The 16765-nt window shown below is 48.3% G+C and overlaps 1 protein-coding gene across 1 annotated transcript in view; it reads left to right on the plus strand.

The window, feature by feature from the left end:
• The first annotated feature begins 13087 nt into the window (after positions 1 to 13087).
• Positions 13088 to 16765, plus strand: part of EXTL1 (exostosin like glycosyltransferase 1) — a 47087-nt gene continuing 43409 nt past the window's right edge. Inside the window, exon 1 of the mRNA XM_065421747.1 lies at positions 13088 to 14022. Within this exon, the coding sequence (XP_065277819.1) occupies positions 13088 to 14022 (935 nt within the window). The remainder of the gene's footprint in view (positions 14023 to 16765) is intronic.

Here is a 16765-nt window from a genome sequence, read left to right on the forward strand (position 1 = left end):
GCAGCGAGTATTTATGTGGCTGGTACACACCAAAGTAATGTGGTGTCGCTATAGATCATTCTCAGCACCATAAAGCTGGCAGGATAAAATGAGTTTAGTGCACAGGAGAGGAGAAATGATTGAAAATGTTGCAGATTTGTTCAAGGCCTCATCTCACTTTTGCCCAGAATGACTCCCCTCTCTAATCAGCCGGTCCCAGGGCGGCTTCTCTTCTAGCTGCTCTTGATTAAATCGGCCTCTGCAGTTTTTTACATATTTATTCCATGGCCTGGGGAGGGGATTTTGTGTTGTCCCCGGTTGGTTTCTAAGCACAAGGGCAATGGAATTGATCCTGTGTATGGGTAGGAGATAGAAGGGCGCTTGCTGGGGTCGACCCTTCTGCACTTTGGCTGGGCAGCAGGTATTGAATCTATCAGAGTTCAATCTGCAGCAAAATCTCCCATGGAGGAATCAATTTCTCTCTCTATGTGTGTGTGTGTGTGTGTGTGTTTATATAAAGACTTTATTGTTATTATTTGTATTACCCTAGTGACTGGGAGCCCCAGCCATGCACCAGCGCCCCATTGTGCTAGGCGCTGTACAAACACAGAACACAAAGATGCACCCCCCTTGTGTTCACAGCCCTTCCCCTTGTGCTGGGATTGATCCTCCCAGGCTTTACAAACACAGCCCTCAAGCTGGCTGGGAAATTATTATATTTTTCCCCTGCAAATAAATAAATAAATAAATAAAATCAATGAAAATTTCCCCTTTTTGTGGACTTTCCCCCCCCCCAGGTTTTCTTAAAAACAAAACAAGCCCCCACACTGAAACATTTGGGAATTTCATTTTTGGATGAAAACCTCGATGAGGTCGCTGTTTTGCTGAAACTCCATTTTTCATTGGAAAAAAAAAGGGTTGACCAAAAAATGTCAAGCGGCCCTAACTAATCTCCCTGAGTCCTGCTCTGGGATGGGGGAGCTGCCAGGATTGGCGCTGAAGGGAGTGGGGTGGGTGATACAGTAGGCGGCTCTCTTCCCTCGAAGTCGATGTTGAACTAATGTTCCCTGCCCAGCTCCTGGCCCCCGTGCCCGGCGTGGAGTGCACTGGGGGCACTTTCCTTGTGCTTATGTTGCTGCTCACATTTCACCCCCATAAGGGATCATTTGGCATTTACAAGAGCTTTCCGTAAAAGGATTAACTTCAACACATGCATCCTGGTCCCCTTACGGCACGTGATCTTCTGGCGCAATAACGAGATTTAAGAGCCAAGGCTCGATGCCAGTTTGGATTGGGCTACTAACTGGGATTCATTGATCACAGAAGCCAGGCCAGCTTCTCATCTGATCTGCAGAGACACACAAGGGATAGTAAAATCTATGTGGAGCTTTGACATCTATCCTCTTTCCCGTGAGGCTTTTGGACATTATCTGAAGGCCTGACCCGTTGTGACACTCAGTGCTAATTGGGCTTCTGTTTGTGCCATGGAACAGCAGTTACATAGTTGGCCATGCTGAGTATGTAGCTGGAGGACATTCTGCCTGGCAGCTCCGATGAGGAGACTCCTGGAAGTTGTGAGGTCCTGTTGCAGCGGGGCTGGAAACCTGCCAGCAAGGAGCTAAAGAAGGGAGAAGCTGCCCCGTCCTAAAGTGCAGGGGCTCAGTTGCGGGTCTCCAGCTATGAGCAATAGGATGAAAACAAGCGAACGGGAAATGAAAGCTGATTGTCAGGAAACATTTCCTGAGAAGTCACAAGATCTGCTAGACTGTGGAACGGTCCCCCAAGTGGGAAACCTGCACTTTCCCCCATTAAAAACTAGACAGGACAAAGCTGGTCATTTTAAACCAGTTTCCAAAACACCACATTGATCTCACTTCTACTATAGTTCAGCTGACCTAACGGGGTGTCAGAGGGAGGAGAATCAGGCCTCGGATATTGGTTTGATTTCCTACACACATTGGGGCTTTGAAAGCCAGTTTAGCCTTTTTTGTTTTTAAGATGGTACTTAAAATATTGATAACAGTTTGATGACGGCCTGGTGCCAACTGGCAAGGATGCCAATGTAACTTCCCTACAAATCAGGTCAATTGCGTTGCCATGGTGAAGGCTGTGATCTCAGAGAATGGAATTATCAGATCATGAGCAGAACTAAGTGGGGCAGAGATTCCAGTCGGAGAAAGCGAGAGGAAGGGAGGGAGAGAGACCAGGTGATGGGCGACGCCTCAGATTCCCAATATCTCTGTCTACTCATGTTCTAATGAAACCAAACCACCCCTCCCTGATGTCTTCCATTTGAAACCCCATTTCTTTCCAGCAGATGCTAGAAACAAACCTCCTTACAAATAAGACTGCTGCTGGGGATAGATAGATATTTGATCAGCATGGGTTTTGAAATCAATACATTAACACTAACCACACGTCACTTAAGTTTGTTAGGGGTGAAACAATGCTGATGAGGACTCTTCCTTTGCTGGGTATCCAATATATATATTCCTTTCTGGAGCCCCCAGGCAAGGGGAACTAAAAGGAGGTTAACCAGAGACCTGGTAATGCCCCCGCATCTTGACACAATTAGCGATATCTATCTATGTATCTCTCTATAGGCTTGGGAGACAGAGGTGGGAGAATGCTTTTGGGAAAGCTGGGCCACGATTTGAGCGGAGCCCCCAAATATCCTCAGCAGGTGTAACTCAGCACAACTCCATTGAAGTCAACACGTCGATTTACACCCCTGAGAATCTGGCCTTCTTTTTAATGACTCCTTGTCTGCAAATGCGAAATGACTTGATATTCTTGCTATAATTAAACATTTTTCCTGCAGGGAAAGACCATGCTGACTGACTCCAGCTCCTTCTGATGACATTCCCCCTCCCCTGCCATCTTCTCTAATTAAATTCATTACAGTAATTATTTGGGCTCCCGGTCTCCTTTTGCTTGAACAGGTTATACAGAGTGCCCACAGAAAGGACGGAGAGTTTTGTGGCTAAGGCACTAAACTAGGACTCCAAAGAGCCGAGTTCAATTCTTCAGGCTGCTCTGCCTGTGTGATCTTTGGCAAGTCAGTGTTCAAGCCGAATAAGAGGCACTACGGTGCAGCATTCGGGCTTTATTCCTTCCTCCACATATACAGGCTTCTACTTTCAGGAAGTGCTTGGTAAGAGAGGACTCTAAGTTTCTAGACATTACCTTAGACATGAGCATACTATCATACTATATAATAGCCCGTCTTACAATTTAGGCCTTCTGTGAGGCATGGCTAGAAAGGGTTAAACATCCTGCAAAATAAATAACCCTCAAAAGACATGTAGGGAGAGAATGTTTGTGTTTTTGTGTATCGACATATGTATGAGTAGGGTCCACAATCTAATCAACAGTCCCTGCCTATGCTGTATTCTGATAATTCAGAGGTCAAAAGAACATCCTATCGTTTAAATGAATTGTAAACACGGGATATCTCGGTATTCATCTCTCTTTGAAATGTACCGTGAATGGTGGAGGAACAAGCAAATGGCCTCATGTTAATTCGTATAGCTAAGTACCGGTGATGGACCTCCTTCACAGTCATCCTAATTACCTTTTGTTCCCGGAGGAAATCCCAACTTGTCAAAGAGGACATGAAATTGTATAAAAGATCCTTGGATCTTGATGCTGTCATCTCAGATCTGCTTCGACTTCATCAGGGGAAGTTTGAGTCGCAAGACTGAGGTCCCGGTTATGCTGGTACGCCCTGAATATGAGATTTGGACATTGGACTATGACCTAGGAACTGAATTCTAAAGGAACTCTTCGCAACTACAAAGCTCACCATCTCTACTGTGAATCTGCACCTCAATTAATTGAACTCACTCTGTATGTATAATGATCTTTTAACTATACTCTCTTTTGTTTTTAATAAATTTTAGTTTAGTTAATAAGAATTGGCTGTAGCATGTGTTTGGGTACGATCTGAAACATTCATTAACCTGGGAGGTAATCTGTCCGATCCTTTGGGATTGGTAGAACCTGTTCTTTTATGTGACAAAATAAGATTTACAGAAATTTTCATCATATTTGACGTGGGAACCTGGATGGAGGCCTGAGGCAGGATCACTTGAAGGGAACTGTGTTGTTTGGACTTCTGAGTAACCAGTAAGGTAATAAAGAAGCTGTTTGTTTTATGCTGGTTTGGTGAATCTAAGTATTGGAATATCCACCAGTTTTATGGGGATTGGCTGCCCCATTCTTTGCAGTTCACCCTAATTGAGTGACCACAGCTGGCTCCCCATTGGAAGCCCGGTCACACCTTCACACACAAGTTGGACCGCTTTAACAATACTGGTCTATATAGTTACATAACCCTTCTGCAGGTGTTGTTGGCAGTAAAAGGATCCAGGTTCAATTATCACCTAGGGGTTCTGAGACCTGGAATAACACTGGCTCAAGCCCCCACTTAGAAACCTGGGAAAACTAAATTACCTTCCCTGGCAATACTTCCCCGCTCGCAAGCACGGAGTCCAGGGGGTTCAAACAAAGAGAACTTGGCGGGGGGGGGGGGGGGGGGGGAGAAGGGGACACAGAGTAACTTTGGGAAAGCCAGCAATTAACAAATCAACACTTGCTATTGGGCAGGCCGGACTCCCTCCCAACACCTCCACCCAGGTGCCTTGGCAACAGTCTTAACCTCAAGCCTCCTCTCACAGTTGCAAGGGAGTAAAGAGGCAACACGTTCCTTCCAGCACTAGCCCCTGCCCTCCTCCAGACTGCTCCACTTACAGTTTGTCCTCCAGGCTTGGCGGAGTCCAAAATCCAGGCAAGTCCATCTCCAGCCCCGAAGGGAAGCGTTGTTTGGGCTACTCCAGGGGCTGCTGTACCCAACCACCTATCCCAGCTGAAGTGATGACAGCTTTCATGCTAGGTAGGAAGGCCAACACCAGAGTCCTCCGCTGGGATATAGCTCTCTGAGGTTTCCACCCTGGCCACCATACACTTATCCTCTACACGATTTATTATACACACTGAAATGCAGTCTTTGCTCTATGCTGTGTATCTAGAGAGAGATCTTACCACAAAGAAAACACTCCCCACTGAAATTAACAGCCCTTTCCCTTCTATCTTTTGTTAGTTTTAGCCAGGCTCTGGTACCCAACCATGCCTGACTGTGGTTTAGGTTAGGGTGATCTCTTCCTCATGCACTGTGGGTGCCACCCTCTTGCCCTTTTCCTCCTTGACAGGGGTAACAACATTTAATTGCCCCCCAAATTAAAACTTAATTGAAATTTGATCAAAACACCCCCAAACTGTCATATAATAGAAATGCAAATGAGGCCTGGCCCATTCACTTGTTTCCCCTTGCTCGTCAACAGGTGATGGCAGCTCCTTCCATGATGGAGCTTCTGTCCCTCTGGAGTTCTCAAGAAGCTGTGGTCTGCTCATCCCCCTGTTCACTAAAGTAACCTGCTGCTCCAAAGATGCAGGCTCCTGACATTTGAGCCAGAAAGGAATCCCTTTCATACGTAACAGAAATATTGTTACTTAAAAGACAGATTTAGCTTTTTATTTATTTATTTATTTTGTGCAATGCACTCGCAGGAGAATAAAATTACCCAAGTACAAACTTGGCTTTGGATTCCTTTTAATATTTTATAGACATCAAACACAGCACTTCCAAAACACTGTTAATTAAAACCCTGATGGTGTCATTTATAGCTTGTGCTTCAAAGGAAGCAATGATGTCAGTTTCCTTGTATCTTTAAAACAGCTCAAATGTAGCAGGGGTGTTAGGAGCAGCCCTGGTCTCTGGAGAGCAGAGGGGTTCCAGGATGTGGCTGTGATTAGCCAGGAGCTCAAGGGATGCACTTAATTACTTAGGGATTGATTTTCCAGGGATTTAGGAGCACAAGTCTCCCTGACTTTCAGTGGGATTTGTGCTTCTAAACCCCTTAAATGCTTCTGAAAATCCCACCCTTAATCTGCACAAAAGGCAGCAGATTGGACCTGCATTTATTTTTAATCCAGATGTTGGGCTCCAAAGACTACTGATCCCAGCACACAAAGCTTCAGATTAATCCAAGCGGCTAAGCCAAGACGGAGCATTGCACGATGGGACCTGTAGTCTCTGGATGCTGCATCTCTGTATTAAAGATACAGTCAAAGGCTGCACTGTGGAAGTCTGTGGCCTGCATTGTGGCCCCCTAGAGGTGTCGATGTGGGCCAAATCCTATTCCCTTTGAAGGGCAAAGACTCCATTCACTTCAAGAATCTAAGATTTGGCCCCTTGGGACACAGTTTCCAGATCTGGGCCGCTAAGGTGGGTTACCCGGTTCCCTATGTGGACAAACACATGGGGACAGAGCTTGCCAGAGAGGTGCCGAACACCCAGCGTCTCTCATGATCCCTTGGAAGGTACCTATTTGAGCACCCAAATGTGAAATGGGCCCCTGACTTACAGTCCTAAGGATAGAAGCTGGACTCATTGAGATCACAGCTGCCCTCCTGTTCTGTATCACTCTGCCACCTGGACTATTGCCTTTCTTTCCAATCCATTGTTTCCACCCTAGTCTTTCCTGTCCCACTTCTTTATTGTAGTGAGCCGTGATGCCCATCATCCCAGCTGTGCCCAGATTTACTCCCATGCAAGTTGGTGTGTTGCAAGTCTGGGTCTGGTACTGCATTGGAGGTGCCGTGGGGTCAGAGATCTGTGAATTCAGTGGGGCAGGCAGGACTGACACTCTCTTCCTATGTGTTTCTACAGATCCTAGCAAAACAGGCCTCATTCTCAGCTGGGGCCCGGTCTATTGTAATACAGACAACAATAATAAAAATAATGAACGTATTAGGCTAAACTAAACCAAGTGTTTGCTCAATAATCCCTTCCTATTGTGTGGTTTATCTGTTCTCTCGTACTTACCTAAAATGTGGGTTTATACGTGGTTGGACTAATAATAATCAGCATTCCTTTCTTCCCTTCCCTTGGAGGATCTCAAACCTCGTTGCAAACATTCATTAAGGCTCACAACTCCACTGTGAGGGACATATTATTCCCATTTGATAGATGGGGAAACTGAGTCACACTGAGGTGAAGTAATTTGTTGACGGTCACATGTATAGTCAGTGGCAGAGACAGGAAGGACTCCCAGGCACTTTCCAGACCCTGGCTTAGACTGCTAGGCAACATGAAACATGCATTTCCAAACTGTTAGATTATTTCCCTTTAGTGCTTTTGTTAGGAGTTGAGGAAATCAGTGGGTGATCAAAGCAGGCTCTTCTTCGTACCATTACAAATAAGGGCTGCTTCACATGAACATCATTGTTCAGGGAATGCCAGGGTTTGACGTGTGTCATAGGCTCATTCTGGCACACACTGAAATCAGCAGCAATTGTCCCACTGACTTCAGACGGAGCAGGAGCAGCCCTTAGATGTACAACAGTCCTGCTCGTTTTCTCCCTGACTCCGGAGAGCTGCAGCTTCCCATGTGCTGAGCTCAGATCCAAAATGCAGGGAGAGTTTGGTTTGGTTTTTTAAAGGTGAACTTCAAAGGAGCAGTAAAGGGCACGAAGAAAAAAATAATCATCTTTGCTCTGTGGTTTCTCTTTCAAGAGAATTTCATGCTCGTGAAGGATGCTGGCTTCCCAGCCCTGGAGACCACGGCTCTAAGTTTATACCCCGAGTAGGTAGAGCCTGGGCAGTGGCAGGGCAAGCTGCCCCCATGCCTTGTTGCCAAGGTGCCTTCACCTGGTCCTGGAGTGACCCCACATTTCAGGGCAAGAGGGGAGTTCGTTCTCCCTTGGCCACTGCTGACACCGGGAAGGAGGGCAATTAATGCCAGTTGCAAAGTGAATACCTCTCTCTTAGGAGCCGGACTGAGACCTTCCACTTCATCTCACTCATGGCACGGAACAGCCTCAGCTGGTAGAGTGTGTGGTCCCTGCTGGCACAGGCTGCGAAAGCGAAAGATTCAGTAGCCCACGACTGATACCCGGAGCCATCCAGCTCCCACAAGCTAGCCTGTGTGCCACTGAATCAATGATGAAAGACCTCCCCATCCCCCGATTAGAACACAAGCCTTTTAACCCAGTCAGGTGGAGGCAGAAGTCGCAGAGGGGGCGGCGTGATCCTTGAATCATCTTGGTATCAGCCTGTCTCCCTTACAAGGGAAAATCCCCACTGTGACCGGCCTGACCCTAGCAGCCATTCATAAGGGAACTTGCAAGGCAGGGAGGCTTGAGAAGAAAATGAGAATAAGGAGGATTAAGAAGGCAAATAGGAACAAAAAGTGGGGATTAATGACATGGAAACAGACTGATGAGAGAGGCAGGAGCAGGGGATGGGAGCGGGAGCCCACTCAGAGTGGGGGCAGCTAGGGAGTTGGATGGCAAAGATTTGATTGAATTAGCACCGGGGAAGGGGCATGGGACATGGGACGGTCACTGGTTGAAAGGATAAGGAGGGACAGAGGACAGGAGAGGGAGGGAGTAGAGCCAGGGAACCAGCATGGATGGCAGGGATCTGGGGCTAGAAACCAGGAGATGTTGTGACACTGGGATTGCAGAGACACTCCACAGTCTTTTGAAAACCAGGCCATCATCATTCAGTATATTGGTGTTTGGGATACCTGCACAGTCCCTGCCCTCACACTTTCCCTATAGGCCAGGGGCCAAATTCTGCCCCCCCCCCCCATAGCGAGGTAATCCCATTGACTTCACAGACATAGCAGACAGCAGAATCTGGACCTGGGAAACTAACATCCAGGAAACTAGCCTACAGCCTGCAAAGACACCGGCGGATTGAATTCCAAATCCTGTGACGCTTTGCAAGGAGCTGGAAGGCTGGGAAGAGGGGGAGAAGGGAAGCAGTAAAAAGGACAGAAGGGCATGGAAGACTGTGATCATCAGGGCCCAGGAAAGATGGGAGGAGATTCTCTTTCATCTCAGGATCTTGTTCCCTGACCTATTGACTGTGTATTGCCTAAGAATTCCCAGTTAAGACATGGAGGTTTGGTAGGTCCTTGTCCCAAGATCAGGCCCAGCATTATTAGAATTACAGGTTAGTTGGAAACCTTGCTGTCCCGCACGGTTGCCCCACTTACACTTAGGAAAAACCTTCTGAATCTGCAATTGTCTTATTCACACAATTGATAAAGTCCCAAACCCAGCAAGGCAGATAGAAATCACACAGCACGTGCGTCTGAGCATCCACATCCTCCCACCATCCCTTGCAAAAGGACCCGAAGTATCAGTCATCATCATCCTTAACATCATTATCACCGCACCGGTGGTCGTCATCCTGGCATCTCCCAAGAGTTACACCTCCCAAGGCACACAGGCTGGGACACAACTTTTACAATGTGTTACGCTGATGCCATTCTGGCTAAGGCACATTCAGTAGGGGGTTCAGCCCTTTCCCCTGATTTGTCGTTCCATTCCCTAGTAGTGGTGGGGTGCCCTTCTCCCTCAGGTTACTAGGCCTTTTCACTCAAGCTTTTCAGCACATACCTCAGTTAGTTACCACGGCACGCTTGTGGTCAGGCATCTGCTCATGTTCCTAATGGAAAATATCCCAGGCTGGTATAAACTAGCATCTTGTGATATCTTATGAGCTAGGGTTACTCCTGGTTAGCTGCTTATGCTAAGGGTTTTGAGCCTTATGGTTTGTTTAGCTAAGGTCTTGTAGGCTTATTCCATTACTGCCTTAATTTACACCCTTGTAAATAGCCTGTAGGCTACACTCTTAAGGCACCTTACACTCTATGTTTTTTGCCACCCCAAGCACGGCAGTCAGGCAGCCTTCGGCGGCGTTTCTGTGGGAGGTCCGCCCCGGTCACGTGGATTCGGCGGCGGTTCTGCAGGAGGTCCGCCGGTCCCGCGCCTTCGGCGTACTTGCCGCCAAATTGCCGCCGAAACCGCGGGACCAGCGGACCTCCCGCAGAAACGCCGCCAAAGGCTGCCTGACTGCCGCCCGCACAGCGACCGGCAGGCAGCCCCACGCGGCTTGCCGCCCCAGGCATGCGCTTGCTGCGTTGGTGCCTGGAGCCGCCCGTTTACAAATATTAATTTTCACAACAGCCCTGTGAGGCAGGCGGCTACCATGGGTATTAAATATATATTTAATGGAAACTGAGGTTAAGGTGGGTTAAAGGTTCAAGTGTCAGTGGCACAGTTGGGAAAATAGCCCAGGGGTCCTGACGCTCACTTGCTGACTCTAACTACTAGAGTCCGCTTGTTCCCAGTTCAAGTCAGCGAGGAGCACTGGTGCTCCCACATAGCAAACAAGATACCCACTCAACAAATTAATTTCCAGTCAGGAAGGCAGCTCCCCAGCCAGTGTAAACTCACTTACACCAGGGCAAGTGTGGATCAACTCCATTGAGGTCAATGACATCACCTTGGTCAGCTAGGAGAATCAGGTGCACTGAATTCAATGGAGTTCACTATAGCTCTAAATAGTCATGTTCCAGAAAGTTTGAGAGCTGATTCTTCCTCCCTCCTGCTGTGCCCAGAGCTTTGTAATCAGCATCAGGCTCCAAAAGGGAAACTGAATTGCTGGCACAGTGGCTGGCTGAGGGGAACACAAAGAAATTGCTGATAAGGCTACAGGAGTGTCTGGGGGGGGGGGGGGGGAGAGAGGGTTGGATTTCCTGGCATTCTCCCTCCCTGATAAAAGACATCTTATGGGGACACTTCCCTGCTTCTCCTAAAACCAGATCTCTGCTCTGAATAACGCAGAGGCCACACGGGATATTTTCCATCTTCCTGCCCACAACGACCGGCTAAGATGCAGCAGGGTGTGTGAATCTTTCCTGCTCATCCTATACTAGGAATAAATCAGTGCCAGGACTCTTCGGTGGCAGGGCGTGGGGAAAATCCCCCTTACAAGCAAATCACTATGAAGTCCAGTAGGAGGTGGTGGGGGTTATTTAGCTTTCTCTCTAGATAAAGCCAGGTCTGATTCCATGCTGGCTGGGGTGGGATGGAGAGAAGATCCCCCTGGCACTTCCCTATGCCAATCACATCACTGTAAGGGGTGCAGGTGGGGAATGAATCCCCTGGATTCCCCCATATATGAATCACTGTTACGACTATCCAGTGTGTGTATGTGTGTGTGGTGGGGGGCGATTTATAGGCTCCCTCCCGAGTCCCCACCAATCAATTTCTCAGGCTTAGGGCCCCCTCCCAGGCTCCTGTTGGAGGGGGCAGCTGCACCCCCATGCGGACGGGATGAAACAGGAGCAGGGAAGACGCTGCTGCCTTGGGATCCGCTGCCCACGCAGGCTCGCAGAGCCCCTTCTGGCAGGCAGCCGCCCAACAGCCAATCGGAGCGCAAGCCAGGCCCTTTCCCTGCCCCTCCCCTCTTTTGAGGCTCGGTTAGGAAGGAGTTAAGTAGAAGCCCCGCCCTCTGAGGGGCTGGGGGGCGAATGAGAGCCGAGTGGGCGGGGCCGGGATGGAATGTTGTGAAAGTGGCATTAGAACGCTGTGTAACAGCTGCTGCTTGGCAGCCCGCGGGTGAGAGAGAACAAGTAGGGAAATAGATGACTAGACCCAGGTAGGGGGCTAGAAATAAGCACAAGAGGGATCAGAAAGAAACGGGAATCAAAATAAATAGAGAAAGAGAGATAGCAAGATAGACACCCAGAGAGAAAGAGACCCAAATAGACCGAAGTATTGAGAGACGAAAGGCGATCAAGCCAGATACATACCCAGAAAGAGATCAGCATAAGTAGTCAGCAAGAGAAAAATAGAGGGTTGAGGAGAAAAGAGATAAATGTGGTTTAATAGAGAGTGACAGAAGAGGAGGTGAGTGGAGAGCAAGAAGAAATGAATCATGGATTAGAGAGGAGGGACACGGAAACAGAGAGAAAGGTGACTGTGTACAGTAACTAGGACATATTCTATATAAATATGTACATGCCATACATGCACACAGAGGTAGAGGGGGCTAATTACATAAGGTAAGACGAGAGAGCATAGTTCTTCATACACCCAGAGAAGTGGGAGATAAAAAACCCCATACAGACACAGAAATAAACTCTCCACTCAGAGAGAAAGGGGATAAAGAGAAAGAGAGAGCTTAATAACAGGCAGAAAGAGCAGAGAGCTTACTCTTAAAAGACCTCCAAAGACTCTCTAATGAGGCTGAGGCTGTCAGTATAACTCTGATCAATTAGTGACCAAGAGCTGGTTTGATCATCTGTGGAAAGGGCAGGGGGACATGTTCTCAGCACTGCGATCTCTTTAACTGGAAATGCTCCCCAAACATAGCAAGAAGCTAGAAGTCAAAGCTCCACAGACAGAACAATCGAAGGATAGGAGATTGGAGCCCCGGCCGCTCTCTTGAAGCTCTTCAATGGCAGAGGAAGCGGTGATCTCTATCTATGGACCATTGAAGGTAAAGGGGAGGCTGAGATTGAAAGCTGGCAGAAGTGGAAAGGAAAAGATTTCTAAATGAGAGCATTAGAGTGAGCCACTCGGAGAGACATTTATCTGCTGCATGCAGGAAAGTGTAAACTTTTGATACATATTGAAGTCTGAAGGGGCTGGGGGAAAAAAATCCTACATCTGAACTAAAACAGCGAAGCGTGCGGGAGCTGATTAAAATGACACCGAATATTAACCCAAGAGAAAGGTATGGTGTAACTTTTCTCTCCAGGGGTTTAAGAGCCAGGCCAAGCAGTGGTAGAAAAATGATTGTTGCTTAACACAATTTCATGCTGAAATAAATATTGCATTGTAGAAGACAGAATCAGACGGTTTGGACATTTTGTACGGCGTCAAGAAATTGAAGGGTACAGAATCGATTGTTTTTCTATTTAATGTTTTGCTATTAAATCTCCATGAGAGAACAGATTTTAAATAAGAAAAGCAAGAAGAGTCCAATTTGACGTGTGCGGTGCTGGAAATGCTGGAAGAGCCTACAGGGTTAATACAGTGCTCCGAAGTCCTGAAACAGACAGGATACAAAACACATGCTCCTAATTGCTCCCACTCCAGTTCAGAAGCTGGCACTGGCTAGTGGACTTTGGATTGCGATCCTCCATTCTGAGCCCACCGGCATGATCTTCCTTTCTGAATCTACCTGCTGACTAAGTTCACCTCCTCCTGGTTCAAATGAGGAGTCAGGGTTCCAGATGAACATATGCAGACCAGGAAGAAATACATTTTCATAACTTTCTTTGCCTCTTGGCTTCTGCTTTTCTACTTTGGAGGAGACCAAATAAAACGGCTGGCCTTCCTCTCCAGAAAGAAAGCCGCAGTGCTGAAGAACTGGCCCCGCTGGACGGACAGGTCCCTCCTCAAGAGCTTTGCAGATCCCGAAGAACTTCAGAGCGATGGAGGCCACCACAAACAATCCGCCAAAGCCAGAAGGGAGTCGAGAATTAACATCTACAAGCACAGCAGGTGCCGCATGGAAACTTGCTTTGATTTTTCCAGGTGTGAGAAACATGGTTTCAAGGTCTTTGTCTACCCCGTGGAGAGAGAGGACCCGGTGTCAGAAAGTTACCTCAAAATAATCACATCCATTGAGGAGTCCCGATACTACACCTCCAACCCAGAAGAAGCCTGCCTCTTTATCCTAAATATTGATACTTTGGATAGGGATCATCTCTCCATCCAGTATGTCCACAACATCAACGATAAAATCCAAGGTTTCCCTCTATGGAATGACGGCCGAAACCATCTGATATTTAATCTTTACTCAGGCACCTGGCCGAATTACACCGAGGATCTGGGCTTTGACATTGGACAGGCCATCCTGGCCAAGGCAAGTTTTTATGTTGAGAACTTCAGGCCCGGCTTTGATATCTCCATTCCTTTGTTTTCAAAGGAGCATCCTCAGAAGGGTGGGGAGAGGGGCTGGCTGTACCAGAACTCTGTGCCTCCTAAGAAAAAGTACATGTTGGCTTTTAAAGGGAAGAGGTACCTGACTGGCATTGGCTCTGACACCAGGAATGCATTACATCATATCCATAATGGCAAGGATATCATCTCCCTGACCACCTGCAAACATGGCAAAGACTGGGAGAAACACAAGGACACGCGCTGTGACAAAGATAACTCGGACTATGAAAAGTAAGTCATTACTGATGTTGAGATATACTCCAATCCAGTGATTTATGGGTGAAATCCCTAGGGGATGGAGGAAACTCCACACGTGTCGAGGCTCTGGACCAAGTTAAATAGTGCACTGGAATGTAGTTAGCCAATGAAAATGCAAAGACATAGAGGAAGAGGGGAGGAAAAGATGTCTCTCCTGGCTGAGAATCAGATCCTCCGCTGATGTGAATGGCCATTGCTTCGTTGGCTGTGATGATTTACACCAGCTGAAGATCTGGCCCTGAACATTTAGAGTGACGTAATAGACGAGTAATTTCTCTAGTCATCTTCCCCCTTCCCATCCCTCTGTATAAATCACTGCTTAATTTCCGTGATGGGAAGTGAAAGGCGGGGCTGGCCTGTTCTGTATTAAAGTTCAAATAATCTAGTGAGAGCTGCTCTTATCTGCGATCAGCCCGGCTGCCCCTCTAATACGAGATTTGCTTTTTTCCAGAATTCCGGCAGAGAGGAATGATACTTTCTCCCCTCGCCCCCCACCCCAGCATAAATATTTTTATTGGCGTTGAACCCAAACGAAACCGCCAGAGCTGAACACCCCCTAACGTGGTGGTGCTTGAAATCTGGATCCAGGCTTTCGACCCTTGGCCCATAGCAGTGCCTTGGCTGGTGGAGAGGTTGTTTTATCGGAATATTGAGTCTAGGCAGAACTTCTTAGTTTGGTAATGACGGGGATTACTGCTGAGCTGTTGCAATGCAGTGGTTGTTAGAGTCTTTACTCACTAAGATCACATCTACACTCGAGATGGAGGTGTTATTACCAGCTCAGGTAGACATATGTGCACTAGCTTTAACTGACCTAGCGGCTAAATATAGAAGCATAGCCATGGGGGTGAAGGCTGCAGGATGGCTAGCTGCTGCCCCAAGGACAGTCGTGCCTGGGATGCTAGGGACTTACTCGGGTAGCTGGTCTGTCCTGCCACCTACCCCTCCGCGGCGACTCCTCTTCTATTGTGAGCCCACTAGCTAGTGTGCAACTGGCTACCCCAGCTGGAAATTCACCTTCAGCTTGAGTGTAGCTGGAGTACCCATGGGTGCGTCTACACTGCCAAAAAAAAATCCCCTGGATTCCCCCATATATGAATCACTGTTACGACTACCCACCCCCCTAGCAGCAGTGACTCTAGGGTGACCAGATGTCCTGATTTTATAGGGACAGTCCCGATCTTTGGGGCTTTTTCTTACAATAGGCACCTCTTACCCCTCACCCCCTGTCCCGATTTTTCACACTTGCCATCTGGTCACCCTAAGTGAGTCTCCGCATCTGGTCACCCTAAGTGAGTCTCCGAGCCCGGGTCTACAGACTTGGGCTCATGTGGCGATGGTACTAAAAAGAGCAGCGTAGCTGTTCCCTCTCAGGCTGGAGCCCGGGCTCTGAAACCCAGCCAGGGAAGTGGGTCTCAGAGCCTGGGTCTACCCCAGACGGAAACATCTACACCACAGATGCCACGGCACGAGCTCGAGTCTGTAGCCCTGGGCTCTGAGACTCGTTGCCATGTTTCTGGGGTGGTTTTTTAATTTTTTTGCAGTGTAGACATAGCCATAGAGTCTGATCCTGAGAGGTGCTGAACAGCTCCGGGTCCCATTGACTTTACTCTACGTTGAGAGCGCTTAGCATCTCTCCGGAGCTGGGGACGCACTAGTTCAAGTGGGATTTTCCAGCAGGGCTGCGTTGTGGCGTCAGGCTCAGCTCAGTGCTAGTGGGCATTCTTGTGACTGCAAATGATCACTGACCGAAGGATTCCAGCAGCAGGAACAGTCAGGTGAGGCGAGATTGGCTCCAGGGCATAAACCACCCCCCAACCAATGGTGGTTAGGCCGACTCCCCCCGCGGGCAGGTAATTCTGTAATTGTTCACTTTGGAGTTTCTTGGCCCCGGTTGGAGACAGGATTTCAAATGAGATGGACCCCCGGTCTGCTCCTGTCTGGCAATTCCTGCGTTTTCCTCGGAGCCGTTATTGATGATGGTTGTCAACAATGAGTCACTTCCCTGACGGCCAATGTCTTATCGCCCAGTGTGCGCATTCCGATCCAAGGTTTCGGTTCAAGCCCATTGCTCTTCGTTAGCAAGATGAGAGGGAATCGTTAGACACAGTGGAATAATGAGAGGAAGATAATGACTGTTTTGTCCCCTTTCTTTTATACTCTGTCACCAGGAATCCCAGTGGGAGTTGGTCAGTTAGAAGTCCTGATGCCTCTAGGTTTAAATATAAAGGGATGAAATTCTGCCCAGTAGATTCAAGTGGGCATTGTATACTCCCCAGGCAGCCAGGGACGTAGGAAACAGACTTCTGGCACTGGCTGCTCACTACAGCAGTGCAGATCAAAGTGTGTGATGGATCACAGGATGCGCCTGCCCCAGGTGTGGGTAGCTCCAGATCAGCTCCAGGGGTTTCAGAGGACCTGCCTGTCCCAGGGGTGGGACCCAGCTTTGCAATCTGAATGGACAGGGCTCACCTCATCCACCGAGCTGGCTCTCTGGGTCCCCAACAAACATCTGCACTGACCGCGTTCCCTGCACTGCTCTTCCCGGTCTGTGTTCTCACCAGGCACCGTCCGTCAGGGTGTCCCCACATCATGCTACTCACAGTGGCTCTTGGTAGCATCACTGCAGTGGTTCCCTTGCCACGCTCTCGCTCGCCTCCCCACATCCTTTTGCTTTGCCTCAATCTCTGCTTCTCTAAACCCTCACCCTGCTCTC

This window comes from Emys orbicularis, chromosome 23 (assembly GCF_028017835.1).
Source record: "Emys orbicularis isolate rEmyOrb1 chromosome 23, rEmyOrb1.hap1, whole genome shotgun sequence".
Lineage (NCBI taxonomy): Eukaryota > Metazoa > Chordata > Testudines > Emydidae > Emys > Emys orbicularis.